Source organism: Ranitomeya variabilis, chromosome 6 (assembly GCF_051348905.1).
Source record: "Ranitomeya variabilis isolate aRanVar5 chromosome 6, aRanVar5.hap1, whole genome shotgun sequence".
In the NCBI taxonomy this organism is placed as follows: Eukaryota; Metazoa; Chordata; class Amphibia; order Anura; family Dendrobatidae; genus Ranitomeya; species Ranitomeya variabilis.
In genome coordinates, this window is record NC_135237.1 from 62,632,754 (window position 1) to 62,647,529 (window position 14,776).

Consider the following 14,776-nt stretch of genomic DNA (forward strand, 5'->3'; position numbering starts at 1 on the left):
GACGGCAGGAGAAATTGTAGTAGCTGGAATGGTTGGAGGACGTGCAGAGCCAGAAGCGCCCCGGCCGGTGGCGATCCTGGATGCGCGGCTGAAAAAAATGGCCGACACTGCTCTGCAGCGTGACGTCACAAAACTACGGAGCTTGGAGGGGGCAAAAAAACCAACCAACGCGTTTCGAGGGACTCCGTCCCTCTTCGTCAGGGTTACCGCCCCCTCCCTGCCGACTGATATATATAGCTGTCCAATGTAATTAACATATTAACCCCCAGGGTGCTGGACCATAGAGAGAATGCGAATGTACACCAATTGTGGTTGGACACCAATTGGTTATAATGACCATGAAGTATTAAATCATGTTTGCCTTATACTGCTTATAATAGCCCATTTGGTCCAATAACCAATTGGTTAGCGGTCCAGTTCGCCATGTTCATATATATTGATACTAGCACTCCACATGGACTATAATAGAGAAAAAAAAGGGGGGTATGAGTGGAATCACTTTAGAGATGTGTGGAGATGCGGCAGACAAAACGAAGTTACCAAGGGCAATAAACGCATTTACAAATATTTAAAATTAAAACTAAATTGCCTTTATTAATATTATTAAAACTGAAACTAAAAGTGGATATAGGAATATACCACTAATAATAAAATCATTGTGCATATAAACGACTAAAACTTTTAATACTTGATTATAAACAATTACTGCTTGTATGACACTTGTACTAACACTTTAGTTTTTTAAAGCGGATTTGCAAAAAAATCAGGGAGTTTTTGTTGTATACTGCATTGTTTTTATTTTGTTTTTGTATACATTGTTTTCTTACACTGAGATCTCATTTTCCTTTCACAGCGGAAACCATTGTGAATGTTTTGGATTTTAAGAAAGATGTGGGGCTCTGGCATGGGATCCTGACGGTATGATTTCACATTATTCCACTTGTTTTTCTCAGTATTATTTAATGTCCCATCAATTGTTTTCATTAAAAGGTTTTTCCCACTATGCTCAAAAGTGCATATTGAGTTGTTCACTTTACGGTCTGGATGCAGGACAGAGCACTCCCCGCTCCCCCCCTCATCTATTCTACTTAATATTTTCTCATAAAGTTTAGCATATTTTTTTTTTTTATTGTATTCCGAGATAGGAGATGGCAATTTGTGTTTTTAAAATTCTATGGAGAAACTAGAGGCAGACACAGACAAGTTCTCCTGAAATGACTTACAGTTCTCCATGGAACTTTATGAGCACCAACTGTCATCTCTTATCTCCGCAATGGGAAAATGTGTATTCACTTAAGACAGATTTTACCCCAGAATTGAGAATTTTGAGAATGGATGATCAGGCCAGGAGGAGAATGAAGCAGATTTCTCTAATAAGAAATATTACAACTAGTGATGAGAGCAAGTTCTGGTTACTCGAGTTTGCCTAGGGTGGTCGGTTATACACAGAGTATCGCGGGTGCTCGAGTGACATGTTCGAGTCCCCGCGGGCACATATTTCGCTGATGTTAGACAGCCACATATGTGGGGATTGCCTGACAAACATGGGCAATCCCCGCTTGATTTGTGGCTGTCCAATAGTCGCGAAACATGCAGCCTCGGGGACTTGAACACGTCACTCGAGCACCCGCGATACTCTGTGTTTACCCGAGCACCCTAGGCAAACTCGAGTAAAAAGCACTGGCGCTCATCACTAATTACGTTTTATGAACAAAGTTTATTAAAAAAAAAACAATTGAAAGGATGGTTACTCTTTAAATAAGAAACTCTATTTTGCCATTTATACTAGTGGTGGACAGATTGACATAACAGTGCCTTTAAAAAGTATTCATACCCTGTTAACTTTTCCACATTTTTTTCACATTACACCCTCAATCTTAAATGTGTTTTATTGATATTTTATGTGATATACCAACACTAAGGAACAAATATTTGTAAAGTGCAAATGAAATTATACATGGTTTTCTAGTTATTTTAAAAATATAAATCTGAAAATTGTGATGTTCATTCGTATTCAGCCCCCCGTAGTCTGATATCTCTCAATAAAATCCGGAGTGACCAATTGCCTTCAGAAGTCAAGTAGTTTGTAAATTGAGTTCACCATTTATTCTCAGTATAACTGCAGCTGTTCTGTGAAGGCCTCAGGGATTTGTTTGAGAACTTTAGGGATCAAACAGCATCATAAAAACCAAGGAACACAGCAGACAGGTCAGGGATAAAGTTGTGGAGAAGAGTAAGGCAGGGTTAGGATAAAAAAAAGCAAAGCTCTTAGCAGAGGCGTATCTAGGTTTTCTGGCACCCAGGGCAAGAGTTGAGTTTGGCGCCCCCCGAAGCACCTATGCCATTTACACACTTAGTCACGTACTGATGAGCTGCTCTTCCTAATTCTCACACTGTTCAGTGAAAAATTGAGAGAAGCAGGAAGAGAAGCTAGTTGTCACGTGACCGTAGTATGATCGCATATGAGTGAAGTGTCCATGTGATGTCTGCTTGAATTTGCAAGCAGAGCTGAATCCTGACAGTGAGTATATTACACACTTTAGAATTGGCTACAGGGCTTCATTTCTTAATTAAAGGGCTTGTCCAGGTTTGAGATGCAATTCTGCGATCACTCTGTGACTGCAGACTTCTGAATTCTCACAGCGCATACACTGCACACTTTTAGGATTCTCCCTTGCAGAATTATGTGATTTGTATACTTCTGGCCATATTCCGTCTAGACGTGTCCAGCCTCGCTCAGTTCATTTTCATTGAGTGGGGCCTCGCATGTCTAATCAGCACGTGACCGCATGTATGGAAATCGCCGGCACGAGAGAATCTTGACAGTGTGCAGTGCACTGTGAGAATTCAGAAGTCTGCAATCACATAGAATGATTGCAGACTCATCACAAACTTGGACAACATAAATAAAAATATGAGAATTAGTATCACAAAATAACATTTACATCCAGATGCCTTATAGATAATGACGTCTCTGGAGTCGTTCTCTTTTCTTCATCTTGTCCAGACACCATTATGAGTTTCCTCATCCACAGCTCGTCTTTGCAGACTTCCATCTTCTCCGGTTTTCTGCAGCACATCCTGACACCATGCCCTTAAAGATAGCAGAGTCATTATATTGCTCCTGAATAAAAATATCTGCCCTATGCTGATCCCCTAAATAAATAATTACTCCTCACTATATTTCCTGCACAAAATATGACCTCCACACTGTCCCTCTTTTGGTACATGCTCTCCACACTGCTCTCTCCTTAGCAAACTGGGCCCCCTCTTCACACTATCCTCTCACACTTTGTCTCCCCAATAGGGCCCAGTCTCTATACTATGCTCCCTCTATGCACTCCCCCCTCCTTGGCTTACTTTCCCTTCCTGTCTGTGCACTTACACTGTTTCCCCACCATGCTACTTCTCTACACACTACTCGGTCTTTATTCTGTGCCCACTCACTCTTTTTTTCCCCCCATAGTCTCCTTGCACTATTCCCCTCAATAGTCTCCTCACATGTTTCCCCCTCCCTCCTAATACACTTACCCTCTCACTCTCCATACTGCCTCCTCACACATCCCTCGACTTCCCATACTGTGTCTGCACCAATTCCATTACCTTCGCTCCACATACTGTGTCCGCATACATTTTCTCCTCCTCATACTGTGTCTGCACCCATCCCCACACTCACAATACTGTGTCCACACCCATCCCTCCATTCACCATACTGTGTCCGCACCCATCCCTCCACTCACCATACTGTGTTGGCACCAACTTCCCCACTCACCATACTGTCTGCACCCATCCCCCATACTGTTTCCTCATACGTGCCCCCCATCTCCGCCCTTGCTCCTCATATTGTGTCTCTAAATTTGTCCATCTCCCCATATTGTCTGCACTTGTCCCGTTGTTGCTCCCCAAACTTGTGTCCTCACAACTTTTTCCGTTACAGTAAATCTTCCCCCACCGCACCAAATCCCCCCACAGTAAATCTCCCCCCCCGTTACATTTAATCCTTGGTGTCGTCAGCTCCACTGGACTGGAGCACTTACCAGGCTGTTTTTCAGCATGGACAGGGATGCTGGTCAGTTGATGGGAAGATGTATGGAACCAAATACAGGGAAATCCTGGAGGAAAACTTGTTAGAGGCTACAAAAGACTTGAGATTGGGGCATAGGTTCTCCTTCCAACAGGACAATGACCCTAGACATAATGGCAGAGCTACAATGGATGATTTAGAGCAAAGCCTATTAACTCCTTTCCGACATCGGGCGTAATAGTACGCCAATGTCAGACTCCCTCCCTTTGATGTGGGCTCCGGCGGTGAGCCCACATCTTTCCTGGAACATGTCAGCTGTGTCCGCAATAGCCACGGGTGGAATCGCGATCCTGGAGACTTCTATGGTTGTCAGTGCCGGCTTGCTGTAAGCGCCACCCTATGGTCGGCGCTAATAGCAAGTGAGCAATTCTGCTATATAGAGGTGATCTGATCATCGCCTCTATGCAGCAGAGCCGATTGGGTTATGGCAGCTTCTAGTCTCCCATGGAAACTTTTGAAGCATGCCAAAAGTAAAAAAAAAAAAAAAGTTTTAAAAAATATTAAAAAAGTAAAAAAAATATAAAAGTTCACATCGCCCCATTCAAAATAAAACAGTAAAAAAATCAAACATGCACATATTAGGTATCACCGCGTTCAGAATTGCCCGATCTATCAATAAAAAAAGGATTAACCTGATCGCTAAACGACGTAGCGAGAAAAAAGTAAAAACGCCAGAATTATGTTTTTTTGGTCGCTGCAACCTTGATTTAAAATGCAATAACGGGCAATGAAAAGATCATATCTGCACCAAAATGGTATCATTAAAGACGTCAGCTCGGCACGCAAAAAATAAACCCTCACCCAACCCGAGATAAAAAAAATGGAGACGCTGCGGGAATCGGAAAATGGCACAATTTGGATTTTTTTTCACCACTTTTTTTCACAAAGAACTTACACTTGTTTGATGTCTATGAACTTGTAATGACCTGGAGAATCATAATGGCAGGTCAGTTTTAGCATTTAGTGAACGTAGTAAAAAAGCCAAACAAAAAGCAAATGTGGGATTGCACTTTTCTTGCAATTTCAACGCACTTGGATTTTTTTGCTGTTTTCTAGTACACGACATGGTAAAACTAATGGTGTTGTTCAAAAGTACAACTCATCTTGCAAAAAACAAGCCCTCACATGGCCATATTGACGGAAAAATAAAAAAGTTATGGCTCTGGGATGGAGGGGAGCGAAAAACGAAAACGCAAAACTGGAAAAAGCTCCGGGGGTTAAGTGGTTAATGTGTGTGAATGGCCCAGTCACAGTCCAAACCTAAATCCCATTGAGAATTTGTGTCAAGACGTGAACATTTCTGTTCACAGACGTCTCCATCCAATCTCACTGAGCTAGAGCGAGTGTGCGAAGAAGAATGGGAAATAATTTCCACCTCTAGATGTGAAAAGCTGATAGAGACAGACCCCAAAACACCACAGCAGTAATTGCAGCGAAAGGTGGTCTTACAAAGTACTGCCTGTGAATACTGCATGTCATAATGTGCAGATTTATATTATTACATTTTTAGAAAACCACAAATCATTTCCTTTACACTTCACAAATATTTGTAACTATGTGTTGATATATCACATATAATCCAAATAAAATACATTTAAGTTTGTGGGTGTAATGTGAAAAAATTTGGAAAAGCTCACGGGGTATGAATATTTTTTCAAAGCACCGTATAATAGTATGGATGGCACACGGTCTTGGGTATAAAAAAAAACAACAACAAAAAAAACTCATGCCTACATTAGTCACAAAATACAACTTTTGGAAAAGGACATTCCCAAAATGTCTCCATAAAAGGAACAAAATAGTGTTCCGTGCTTTATGTTTGTCAGAACCAAGGGGACCCGTGTGTGATTATTGCTTCACTGTATGAATTTGCCCTTTCCAGGCCGCCAGATGGGCGACACTGGGTGATGTCAGGTGTATACAGCAGCTGTTTATATAAAGTCTATGGAAGAACGTACTGCCCCAATATATGGGGGCCCAGAGAATGCTAAAATGAGACATCTGATGGGCTGATTCCTCTCTGCCGTGACGGCCATTTTCTGCCTAAACAAAGACATAAAGGATCATAAATGTCTCTTCTCTACCCATCTATTTATGACATTGGGTTCTTCATGACGGTTTTATCTCTACCACCAAAGGTTTTTCATCTCCTTTTTGGCTGTGGTTTCCTTGTTCTTCGCCGTAACGTACTTTCCAAATGCGGGTTGTTATACTGTCCCCACCTCACGGCATCCGAGACCATAGTACAGATGTTTTTAGCTTTATTATGTTTTCATGAAGCTGTGCGTTATGTCATGCTGCAGGATGAGCGGTCCGCGGAGGGTCTTTCATTGAAAAAATCATTTGGAGCCTCGCAGCGGAGGCTCGTTTTGCTCGCAGTACTCACTATAGCACCTGTTCTGTGACTGTGCACTTCCATCTTTGCATGTCACAAAGGGCCATTTAAGGCCATGAAGATGACACTAATCCTTCATTTCAGATGACATCAGTGCGTTTGCTTGCTCTATGGTCTGACAATAACTGTGCGCCAATGGTCCCTGTGATTCATTTACTGATTACTTCGTCTCTGTATTATCACCTGCATTAAAGCCTCGGCTTTCCAGCATCTCATGTTTCCGTCTTGGATCGTTTTCAGCTCCTCTTCACTTAAATAGACCACTCTTCATGAAAAGAACTTTTATTAAGACTATGTAATGGCCGTCATTGCAGAATTTCAGTATGCTTACAATTCTTGAGTATGGCTAATATTAAGGGCTACAGGACAAGAAGGATGTGAAAGGCTCCAAGGATTTATTAAAGTAGAAGGTCCTCTCTAAAGGGGTTTGTCTGAATCACCCCCAAAAACACGCTGTTGTCACCAGTGGAAGACCTGTTTTCCAGCCGCCATCTAACATGCACTATATGTCATCATTGCAGCCATTTTCTTAATCCCATATGCCCTAATAAAGCTTATAAATTGGGTTTGTCATGTCTAAAAAGAAGACTCCACCACCGGCTATTATTAGGCCACGTTCAGTATTTGGTCAGTATTTTACATCAGTATTTGTAATTCAAAGTCAAGAGTGGAACAATCAGAGGAAAAGTATAATAGAAACAAGTCACCACTTCTGTATTTTTTACCCACTCCTGGTTTTGGCTTATAAATACTGATTGGAAATACTGACCAGATACTGAACGTGTGAACAAGACCTCATATATGTGTTTTTTTTTTGCTTTAGGACCATCGTGTCCATTTTTAAAGGAAGTAAATGTAGTGGATAGCCCCTTTAAGCACTGACTTTTACCGTTTGGTGACATTCGTCTTACTTTCATGCCGTAGACTTGCTCACCTACTGAATGTGGCAGACTTACCAGCTTCTACCCCTTTTTCCATACATCAAGGGTGTCGGCTGTATTTTACAGCTGGTGGACAGAGAGTTACCTCTTAGATGCCGCTGTCTATTGTGGCATTTAAGAGATCACAAAAGGCGAGTCTTAGTCACTTCTGCCACCCATGGACCCTACACCCATCTGCCCTCGACACCAAGTCCCTTTGTCTACCATGTTAGCCCCTCTATGAAGCCCAGCCTGTGTCTGAGCTTCATCGGAGACCGGTAATTATACAGTAGACTGCAGCATCATCCCACTTGGAATATTGTTTGCCATTTTTCAATATATCAAATGGTAAAATGAATGGTGTCACAAAGCCACAATCTGTTATGTCAGTGGAAAAATAAGTTGTGGCCCTTGAAATGTTAGGAAGAAAAAACAAAAGTGAAAAATACAAAATATTTCTGTCTTCAAGGATTTGAAAATGATATTTTTTTTTAGTTTTTATTTCCCAATAAGGCATCTGGAAAATAGTGAAAATGTAATGTAGTTTTAGAATATTTTTTTTTCTATAATTTATAGTGAATATGAGATCGTTAAGTCTCACTCCTTTTCTTGTGGCTTTGTTTCATATTTACCAATCATCCAGGAATTTACTTTTCCTTTAAAAAAAATGTCACTCGTTATTTTCAAGTGAATTTCTGTTGTTTTAGTTGCAATAACTCTTAAATGGTTTGTCAATAATTTTGAGGTTTCCAATACATGGAACTTGTGTTTCCAAAACTGGGGTGAAGGTGTGAGAGGGGCCATCTGTTTACGGATAAGGTCCTTTAATCTGTTATCTGATCTGTTCTGGACTGGTGTGTCTTATATGGTAACGCTCTGTAGGTAATGATTAAGTCAGATCAGATAGACCGAGGCTCTGCTCTTAAATCCACCACCTGCTCTTCCTTTTTCCATTACTTTGCCCTTTTCGAGCACCGGCTTGATTTGAGCATCTCACATTTCCATCTAATTTGAGTTTGGAAATGTATTCCCTTCTAGTAGATGCATGAAGGTGACTCGGATGTTGGATCCCCAGGAGAGCGCTGCGTTTCTGATCTGCAGGAACAAAGGTTGAGGCGTTGTTTTTGATATGGGGTTGGCATTGCTTTGGGTAATATTTCACTTTCTATTAATGGATTTGTTAGTGTTATTGAAGAAAATTGATTTTTGAATTGAAACAGAGCGGGTGAATGCCGCTAAATAAGAATTAAAATCTAAAAATATAAGTTATCCTCATATAACCCTGCATCTTGTATCCCTGGAAAACAAATACTGGAAATGGCAATAAATGAGAGATGAGACTAAATTCCCTCCCCCCTCATCTCGGATATCTGTTGGAGGAACGATGGTTCAGCTGATCGTACGACAACTATCTCTCCCAACCCATAAACAGCAACACTCGCTCTGCCGAGAGCTCCTGTGGTCTCTATGAGAGCACCACTGCCAGACTTCTTATCTAAGGGAAAATAAATGGTTCAGCCATCTGAAATCGGACATGCCAGATCCTTAAAGGGGTTGTCCGGCCTTAGGCTACAAGTCTTCAGTCACTCTATGTGACTGCAGACTTGTGAATCCTCAGATCACATGCACTGCACCCTGTGTGGATTCTCCAGTGCCGCCGCCGTGAGCGGACGCACATGTGAACACAAGTATTCGATGTGCATACTTCCAGCCACATTCAGACTAGACTGTGTCCGGCCACGTGAGGCTTTTGAGCGAGACTGCATCCATAAAGTCTGCACATGACCGCCTGTATGCAAATCACATAGTTGCGATAAAGCACTCCCAGCACTCGGGCACCGGAGGATCAACACGGTGTGCAATGTGTGCAGTGTGAGTATTCACACCAAGTAGCTTAACATTGGACTACCCCTTTAACTCGCCCTGCAATCATCTGTCCGGGGTCCACAAACATATTAGACGTTAGTCTCGTGTGTATAGAGGGTCTTAATTTGGCGTTCTCCTTAGAACAATACTTGATCCAAGGCTAGTAAATGTTTGTTTGCAGCCGTACATTTTTTGTTTTTTTTGTTGACTGTTGGCTGTTCGTGAGAGTCCTGTCCCCAAGGAATGATTTGTAAAAATGAGCATGCATGTTTTAGTCTTAGGTGACTGCGTTTATGATAATATCTGCAGAGCAAATGGCTCCAAGAGCGGCCATTAGTCCGTTAGCTGGCTCCATTCCCTGCAATGTCTATGGCCGCTTTACGATAGACAATAGTTAGTTATTATTCAGTGAGTTTCATGTGAGGACCGAAGGGAGCTATGGCTGCATCTAATGAGTAGACCCAGATTTGGTTTAGTTTTTTTTTACTTATTTTTTGGGAAAAGACTCCTCCTACATGGATTCTTAATTTTACAAGTGAGGAGTCAGATTTTTTTTATGTATTTGTAACAGAACAGATGTTTCTTATAGTTTCTGCTCGTCGATAAATCCTACCTGTGGATTATTTTTGGCCCTTTTCACACTTGCTTTAGTGATCTGTAGCAGCCAGGGCTGTGGAGTCAGTCGTTATCCATTTTGGTGGCGTTGGGAAAAATGGACTCCCTAAAATATGTAATACATTGGGTGCAGTAGTACAGTGCCGGCTGTGCTGTAAATGTTTTCATAAGAATTTGGGAAAGTTATGAAGTGTCCTATAAATGTCTGTTCTGTTGCTGATCTAAGGATCTCGGCTTTTAGTTGAGATGAATCTGTGGTGCACTTTATGCACATGCTCAGCACTGACCAGGGCTGTGGGGTCAGAGTCATGGAGTCGGGGTCAGAGTCATGGAGTCGGAGTCAGAGATTTGGCTTACCAACTCCACAGCCCTGGTAGCATCACTTGATATACTGAACTGCTGGAATTAATAATAAAGGGTCATCATAAAGATGTATGCGTAGTTACATAGGTTGAAAAAAGACCATTTCATCACCTTATACTATTCTCCACCGCTTATACATCTCTATCGCTAGATTCGCAAAATGGGCAATTGTGAGTCCACTGTGCTGTATAATATGTTGATTGCAATATATTAAGAGGATAAAAACTTTGATGAGGGGGCTTCTTTAAGACATATTAAACTAATGTTGGTTGAAAGTCTAATGTGTATGGGGGCCGTGGACATCTGACCATTGGGGAAGATGTCGATCAGGCATCTAAGGCTACTTTCACACTAGCGTTTTTGGCTGCACGTCGCAATGCGTCGTTTAGGAGAAAAAACGCATCCTGCAAAGTTGTCTGCAGGATGCGTTTTTTCCCAATAGACTAACATTACCGACGCATTGCGACGTATTGCCACACGTCGCAACCGTCGTGCGACGGTTCCGTCATGTTTTGGTGCACCGCCGCCACAAAAAAAGTTACATGTAACTTTTCTGTGCATCGAGTCCGCCATTTTCGACCGCGCATGCGCGGCCGAAACTCCGCACCCTCCTCCCCGGACCTTGCAATGAGGCAGTGGAAGCGTCGTAAGACTGCTTCCGCTGCCCACGTCGGGCATTTTTTTCACAGTATGCGTCGGTACGTCGGGCCGACGCAGCGCGACGACCCCATACCGACGCTAGTGTGAAAGCAGCCTAAGCCGCCACCAGACACGTTTCTATTAGAGAACACAGCTGCGTTTTGTTTTTTTTTTACAGTGGATGGTGAGTTCAGTCAGGGGTGAAGGTAAGGAGTTTCTGATAAGTAAGAAAGGAAGCTGATTTCTCTGATTTAGATACATTACCAAGTTTCTTATAATTGCCTGCCTGCACTATTGATTGTTCAAAGTTAATTTAAGGTGCAGTACTGTTTTAAAGGGAATCTGTCAGCAGGTTTTTCTGTTTAATCTGAGAGCAGCATGATGTAGTGGCAGAGACCCCGATTCCAGCAGTGTGTGACTTACTGGGCTGCTTAATGTACATTTGATAAAATCGGTGTTTTATCAGCGGGAGATTATCACTAGAGGACTAGGTCTCATGTGCAGGCCAGTCAGGCTAATCTGTGTAACCCCGCCCCCACCACTGATTGGCAGTTTGCTGTCAATGTATAGTGTATACAGGAAGCGACCAATCAGGGGTGTGGGCGGGGTTATACAGAGCTCAGCATTCTGACCACTGCTACATTTACATAATAGAAACAGGGATTTTATCACCGCTTCACTAAGCAGCCCAGTAAGTGACACATCACTGGAATCGGGATTTTTTGCCCCTTCATTGTGTTGCTCTCGGATTACATAGCAAAACATGCTGCCAAATTCCCTTTAACTGTTCCTTCCGATACCCCTTTGCAAAACTTTTTTGTGAGGATATAGACAGAGTGGGGTGAAAAGTGTTTTAGGTAAACTGATCTATATTTTCCCCAAGTACTGAACTATGCAGCACGACCTCTGCAGAGCTGTAATTCACTGTCTTTAAATTGTAGACATTACACACAATGCGGCAGAAATTGTTATCCTTAATAAATTTAATTTCATTGATATTCTAGGATAATCTGTTGACTGTATAAGTGCCATACGTGCTAACGTCTGAACCGTTGGGAATGTAAGATTGTCAGACGTTCTCTGTGTCCCGCCATAAACATCTAGCGGGGTCTGCTTCTGCATTACAAGGACATTGCTGATGACTGCGCGGTATCATTTATTTTCACAGATTATGTGCAGAGCTCTTTACAACAGTGTAAAATGTTCATGTTTCTAAATTATTATGAACATTAACTTTAAGTGTACTCGTGAAAATGCCTAGAGAAGGCAAAAATTAAATTAGAAAATTAGTGCTGCTGCTGTTCTGAGCGGATTAATTATCCTGGAAGATCTTTCAATTCTTGTTTCCCTCCTTCTATAATCAAGGATCGCTGTGTTTTGATTTCAGAGTGTCATGAACATGATGCATGTGATCAGCATCCCGTACTCTCTCATGAAAGTCAATCCCTTGTCGTGGATACAGAAAGTTTGCCAGTACAAAGGTAAAGATGAACTTTGGTTTTCAAGTTTTCTAAACTTATGAGACAGTAAGGTCCTGATTCACTTTTGCGCCTGATTGGTGTCTTGTTTCATTCCTTTGTTTTAGTTACGCTCAATTCATTATTCTATTTGTGCCGTTTCTGAAGTCTATTTCATGTGTGGCTGATACATGCTGCCTGATCCAGTGTTTGTATCAAACAGTGGCTGCACAATTCCAGCCATATATGTTTATCCCTGATATGTTACATCATTTAGAGAAACAAAATGATTAGCCTGGAGAATAGTCGACAGGCAGGTCGCTCATGGCTTCTCCCAGACCACTGCCCTTTAGTGATAGGTCTCTCCTCATACAGCCCTGGAGTTATAGGTCTCTCCCCATACAGCCCTTGAATGATGGATCTCTCCCTATACAGCACTTGAGTGATAGGTCTCTCCCTATACAGCTCTTGAGTGATAGGACTCTCCATATACAGCCCTTGAATGATAGTTCTTTCCCTATTCAGCCCTTGAGTGTTAGGGCTCTCCCTATACAGTCTTTGTGGGATAGGTCTCTCCCTATACAGCTTTTGAGGGACAGGTCTCTTCTTATACAGCCTTTCAGTGATAGGTCTCTCCTTATGCAGCCCTTGAGAGATAGGTGTCTCCCTATACAGACTTTGATGGATAGCTCTCTCCCTATATAGCCCTTGAGGGACAGGTCTCTCCTTATACAGCCGTTGAGGGATAGGTCTCTCGCTATACAGCTTTTGAGGGATAGGTATCTCGCTATACAGCCTTTGAGGGATAGGTCTCTCGCTATACAGCCTTTGAGGGATAGGTCTCTCCTCATACAGCCCTTGAGGGATAGGTCTCTCCCTATACAGACTTTGAGGGATAGGTCTCTCCCTATATAGCCCTTGAGGGACAGGTCTCTCCTTATACAGCCGTTGAGGGATAGGTCTCTCCTTATACAGCCGTTGAGGGACAGGTCTCTCCTTATACAGCCGTTGAGGGATAGGTCTCTCCTTATACAGCCGTTGAGGGACAGGTCTCTCCTTGTACAGCCGTTGAGGGATAGGTCTCTCCTTATACAGCCGTTGAGGGATAGGTCTCTCCTCATACAGCCCTTGAGGGATAGGTCTCTCCCTATACAGACTTTGAGGGATAGGTCTCTCCCTATATAGCCCTTGAGGGACAGGTCTCTCCTTATACAGCCGTTGAGGGATAGGTCTCTCCTTATACAGCCGTTGAGGGACAGGTCTCTCCTTATACAGCCGTTGAGGGATAGGTCTCTCCTCATACAGCCCTTGAGGGATAGGTCTCTCCCTATACAGACTTTGAGGGATAGGTCTCTCCCTATATAGCCCTTGAGGGACAGGTCTCTCCTTATACAGCCGTTGAGGGACAGGTCTCTCCTTGTACAGCCGTTGAGGGATAGGTCTCTCGCTATACAGCCTTTGAGGGATAGATCTCTCCTCATACAGCCCTTGAGGGATAGGTCTCTCCCTATACAGCCATTGAGGGATAGGTCTCTCCTTATACAGCCGTTGAGGGATAGGTCTCTCGCTATACAGCCTTTGAGGGATAGGTCTCTCCTCATACAGCCCTTGAGGGATAGGTCTCTCCCTATACAGACTTTGAGGGATAGGTCTCTCCTTATGCAGCCCTTGAGAGATAGGTCTCTCCCTATATAGCCCTTGAGGGACAGGTCTCTCCTTATACAGCCGTTGAGGGATAGGTCTCTCCTTATACAGCCGTTGAGGGATAGGTCTCTCGCTATACAGCCTTTGAGGGATAGGTCCCTCACTATATGTGACCATATTATTTGTCGAACACTGAGAAGAATCTTTCATAACAATTCATCAATGTGCATTTGTTTAGTCTCCTTGTACCCCAGTGCGCCAAGAGAGCAGGTTTGAGCAGCCACCTGAAATGATAGTTCATTGAATAAGGAAAAGAGTGTTGTGTATATTTCAGCAGATCACAAAAGCCGTACAGAATTTGCTGTTTTGTTTCCCATTTTTTTATGAAGGGATTCTCTGTGAATTGATGTAATACCTCTTCTATTTCTAGTGTAAGGTGGGATAAGGAACAGTAATCTGTCTAACTTATCCAAAGAATTTTATTTTAAGGGGTTGTCCATCTGGAATTTTTTTTTTACTTATTTGAATGTAATTTGGATTAAAAATAATTTTTGCAATTGGGTTTCATTAAAAATTGAGCACAAATTGCCTTCTATAACACTGTGTTGTACTGTCTATAGCTGGCTGCAGAACGAGATAACTGAGACTTCACCAGTGAGCCCCCTATGACGGTGTGACGGAGAGCTCCTCTCAGCTGATTTGACACAGACCACATCAAAGTTGAATGTGCAGGGAAAAAAATAGCATGTGAAAGACAATTGATGACAAATTTTAACAAATCCAAATTGCAATC

General features: G+C 42.5%; 1 protein-coding gene across 6 annotated transcripts in view; it reads left to right on the plus strand.

Annotated features, from left to right (window-relative positions):
* DIP2C (disco interacting protein 2 homolog C) overlaps window positions 1-14,776 on the plus strand; it is a 467,742-nt gene that overhangs the window by 336,160 nt on the left and 116,806 nt on the right. For all 6 annotated transcript variants that reach the window (XM_077268558.1, XM_077268561.1, XM_077268555.1 and 3 more), the window contains 2 exons: window positions 854-918; window positions 12,270-12,363. In XM_077268558.1, the coding sequence (XP_077124673.1) occupies window positions 854-918; window positions 12,270-12,363 (159 nt within the window). The remainder of the gene's footprint in view (window positions 1-853; window positions 919-12,269; window positions 12,364-14,776) is intronic.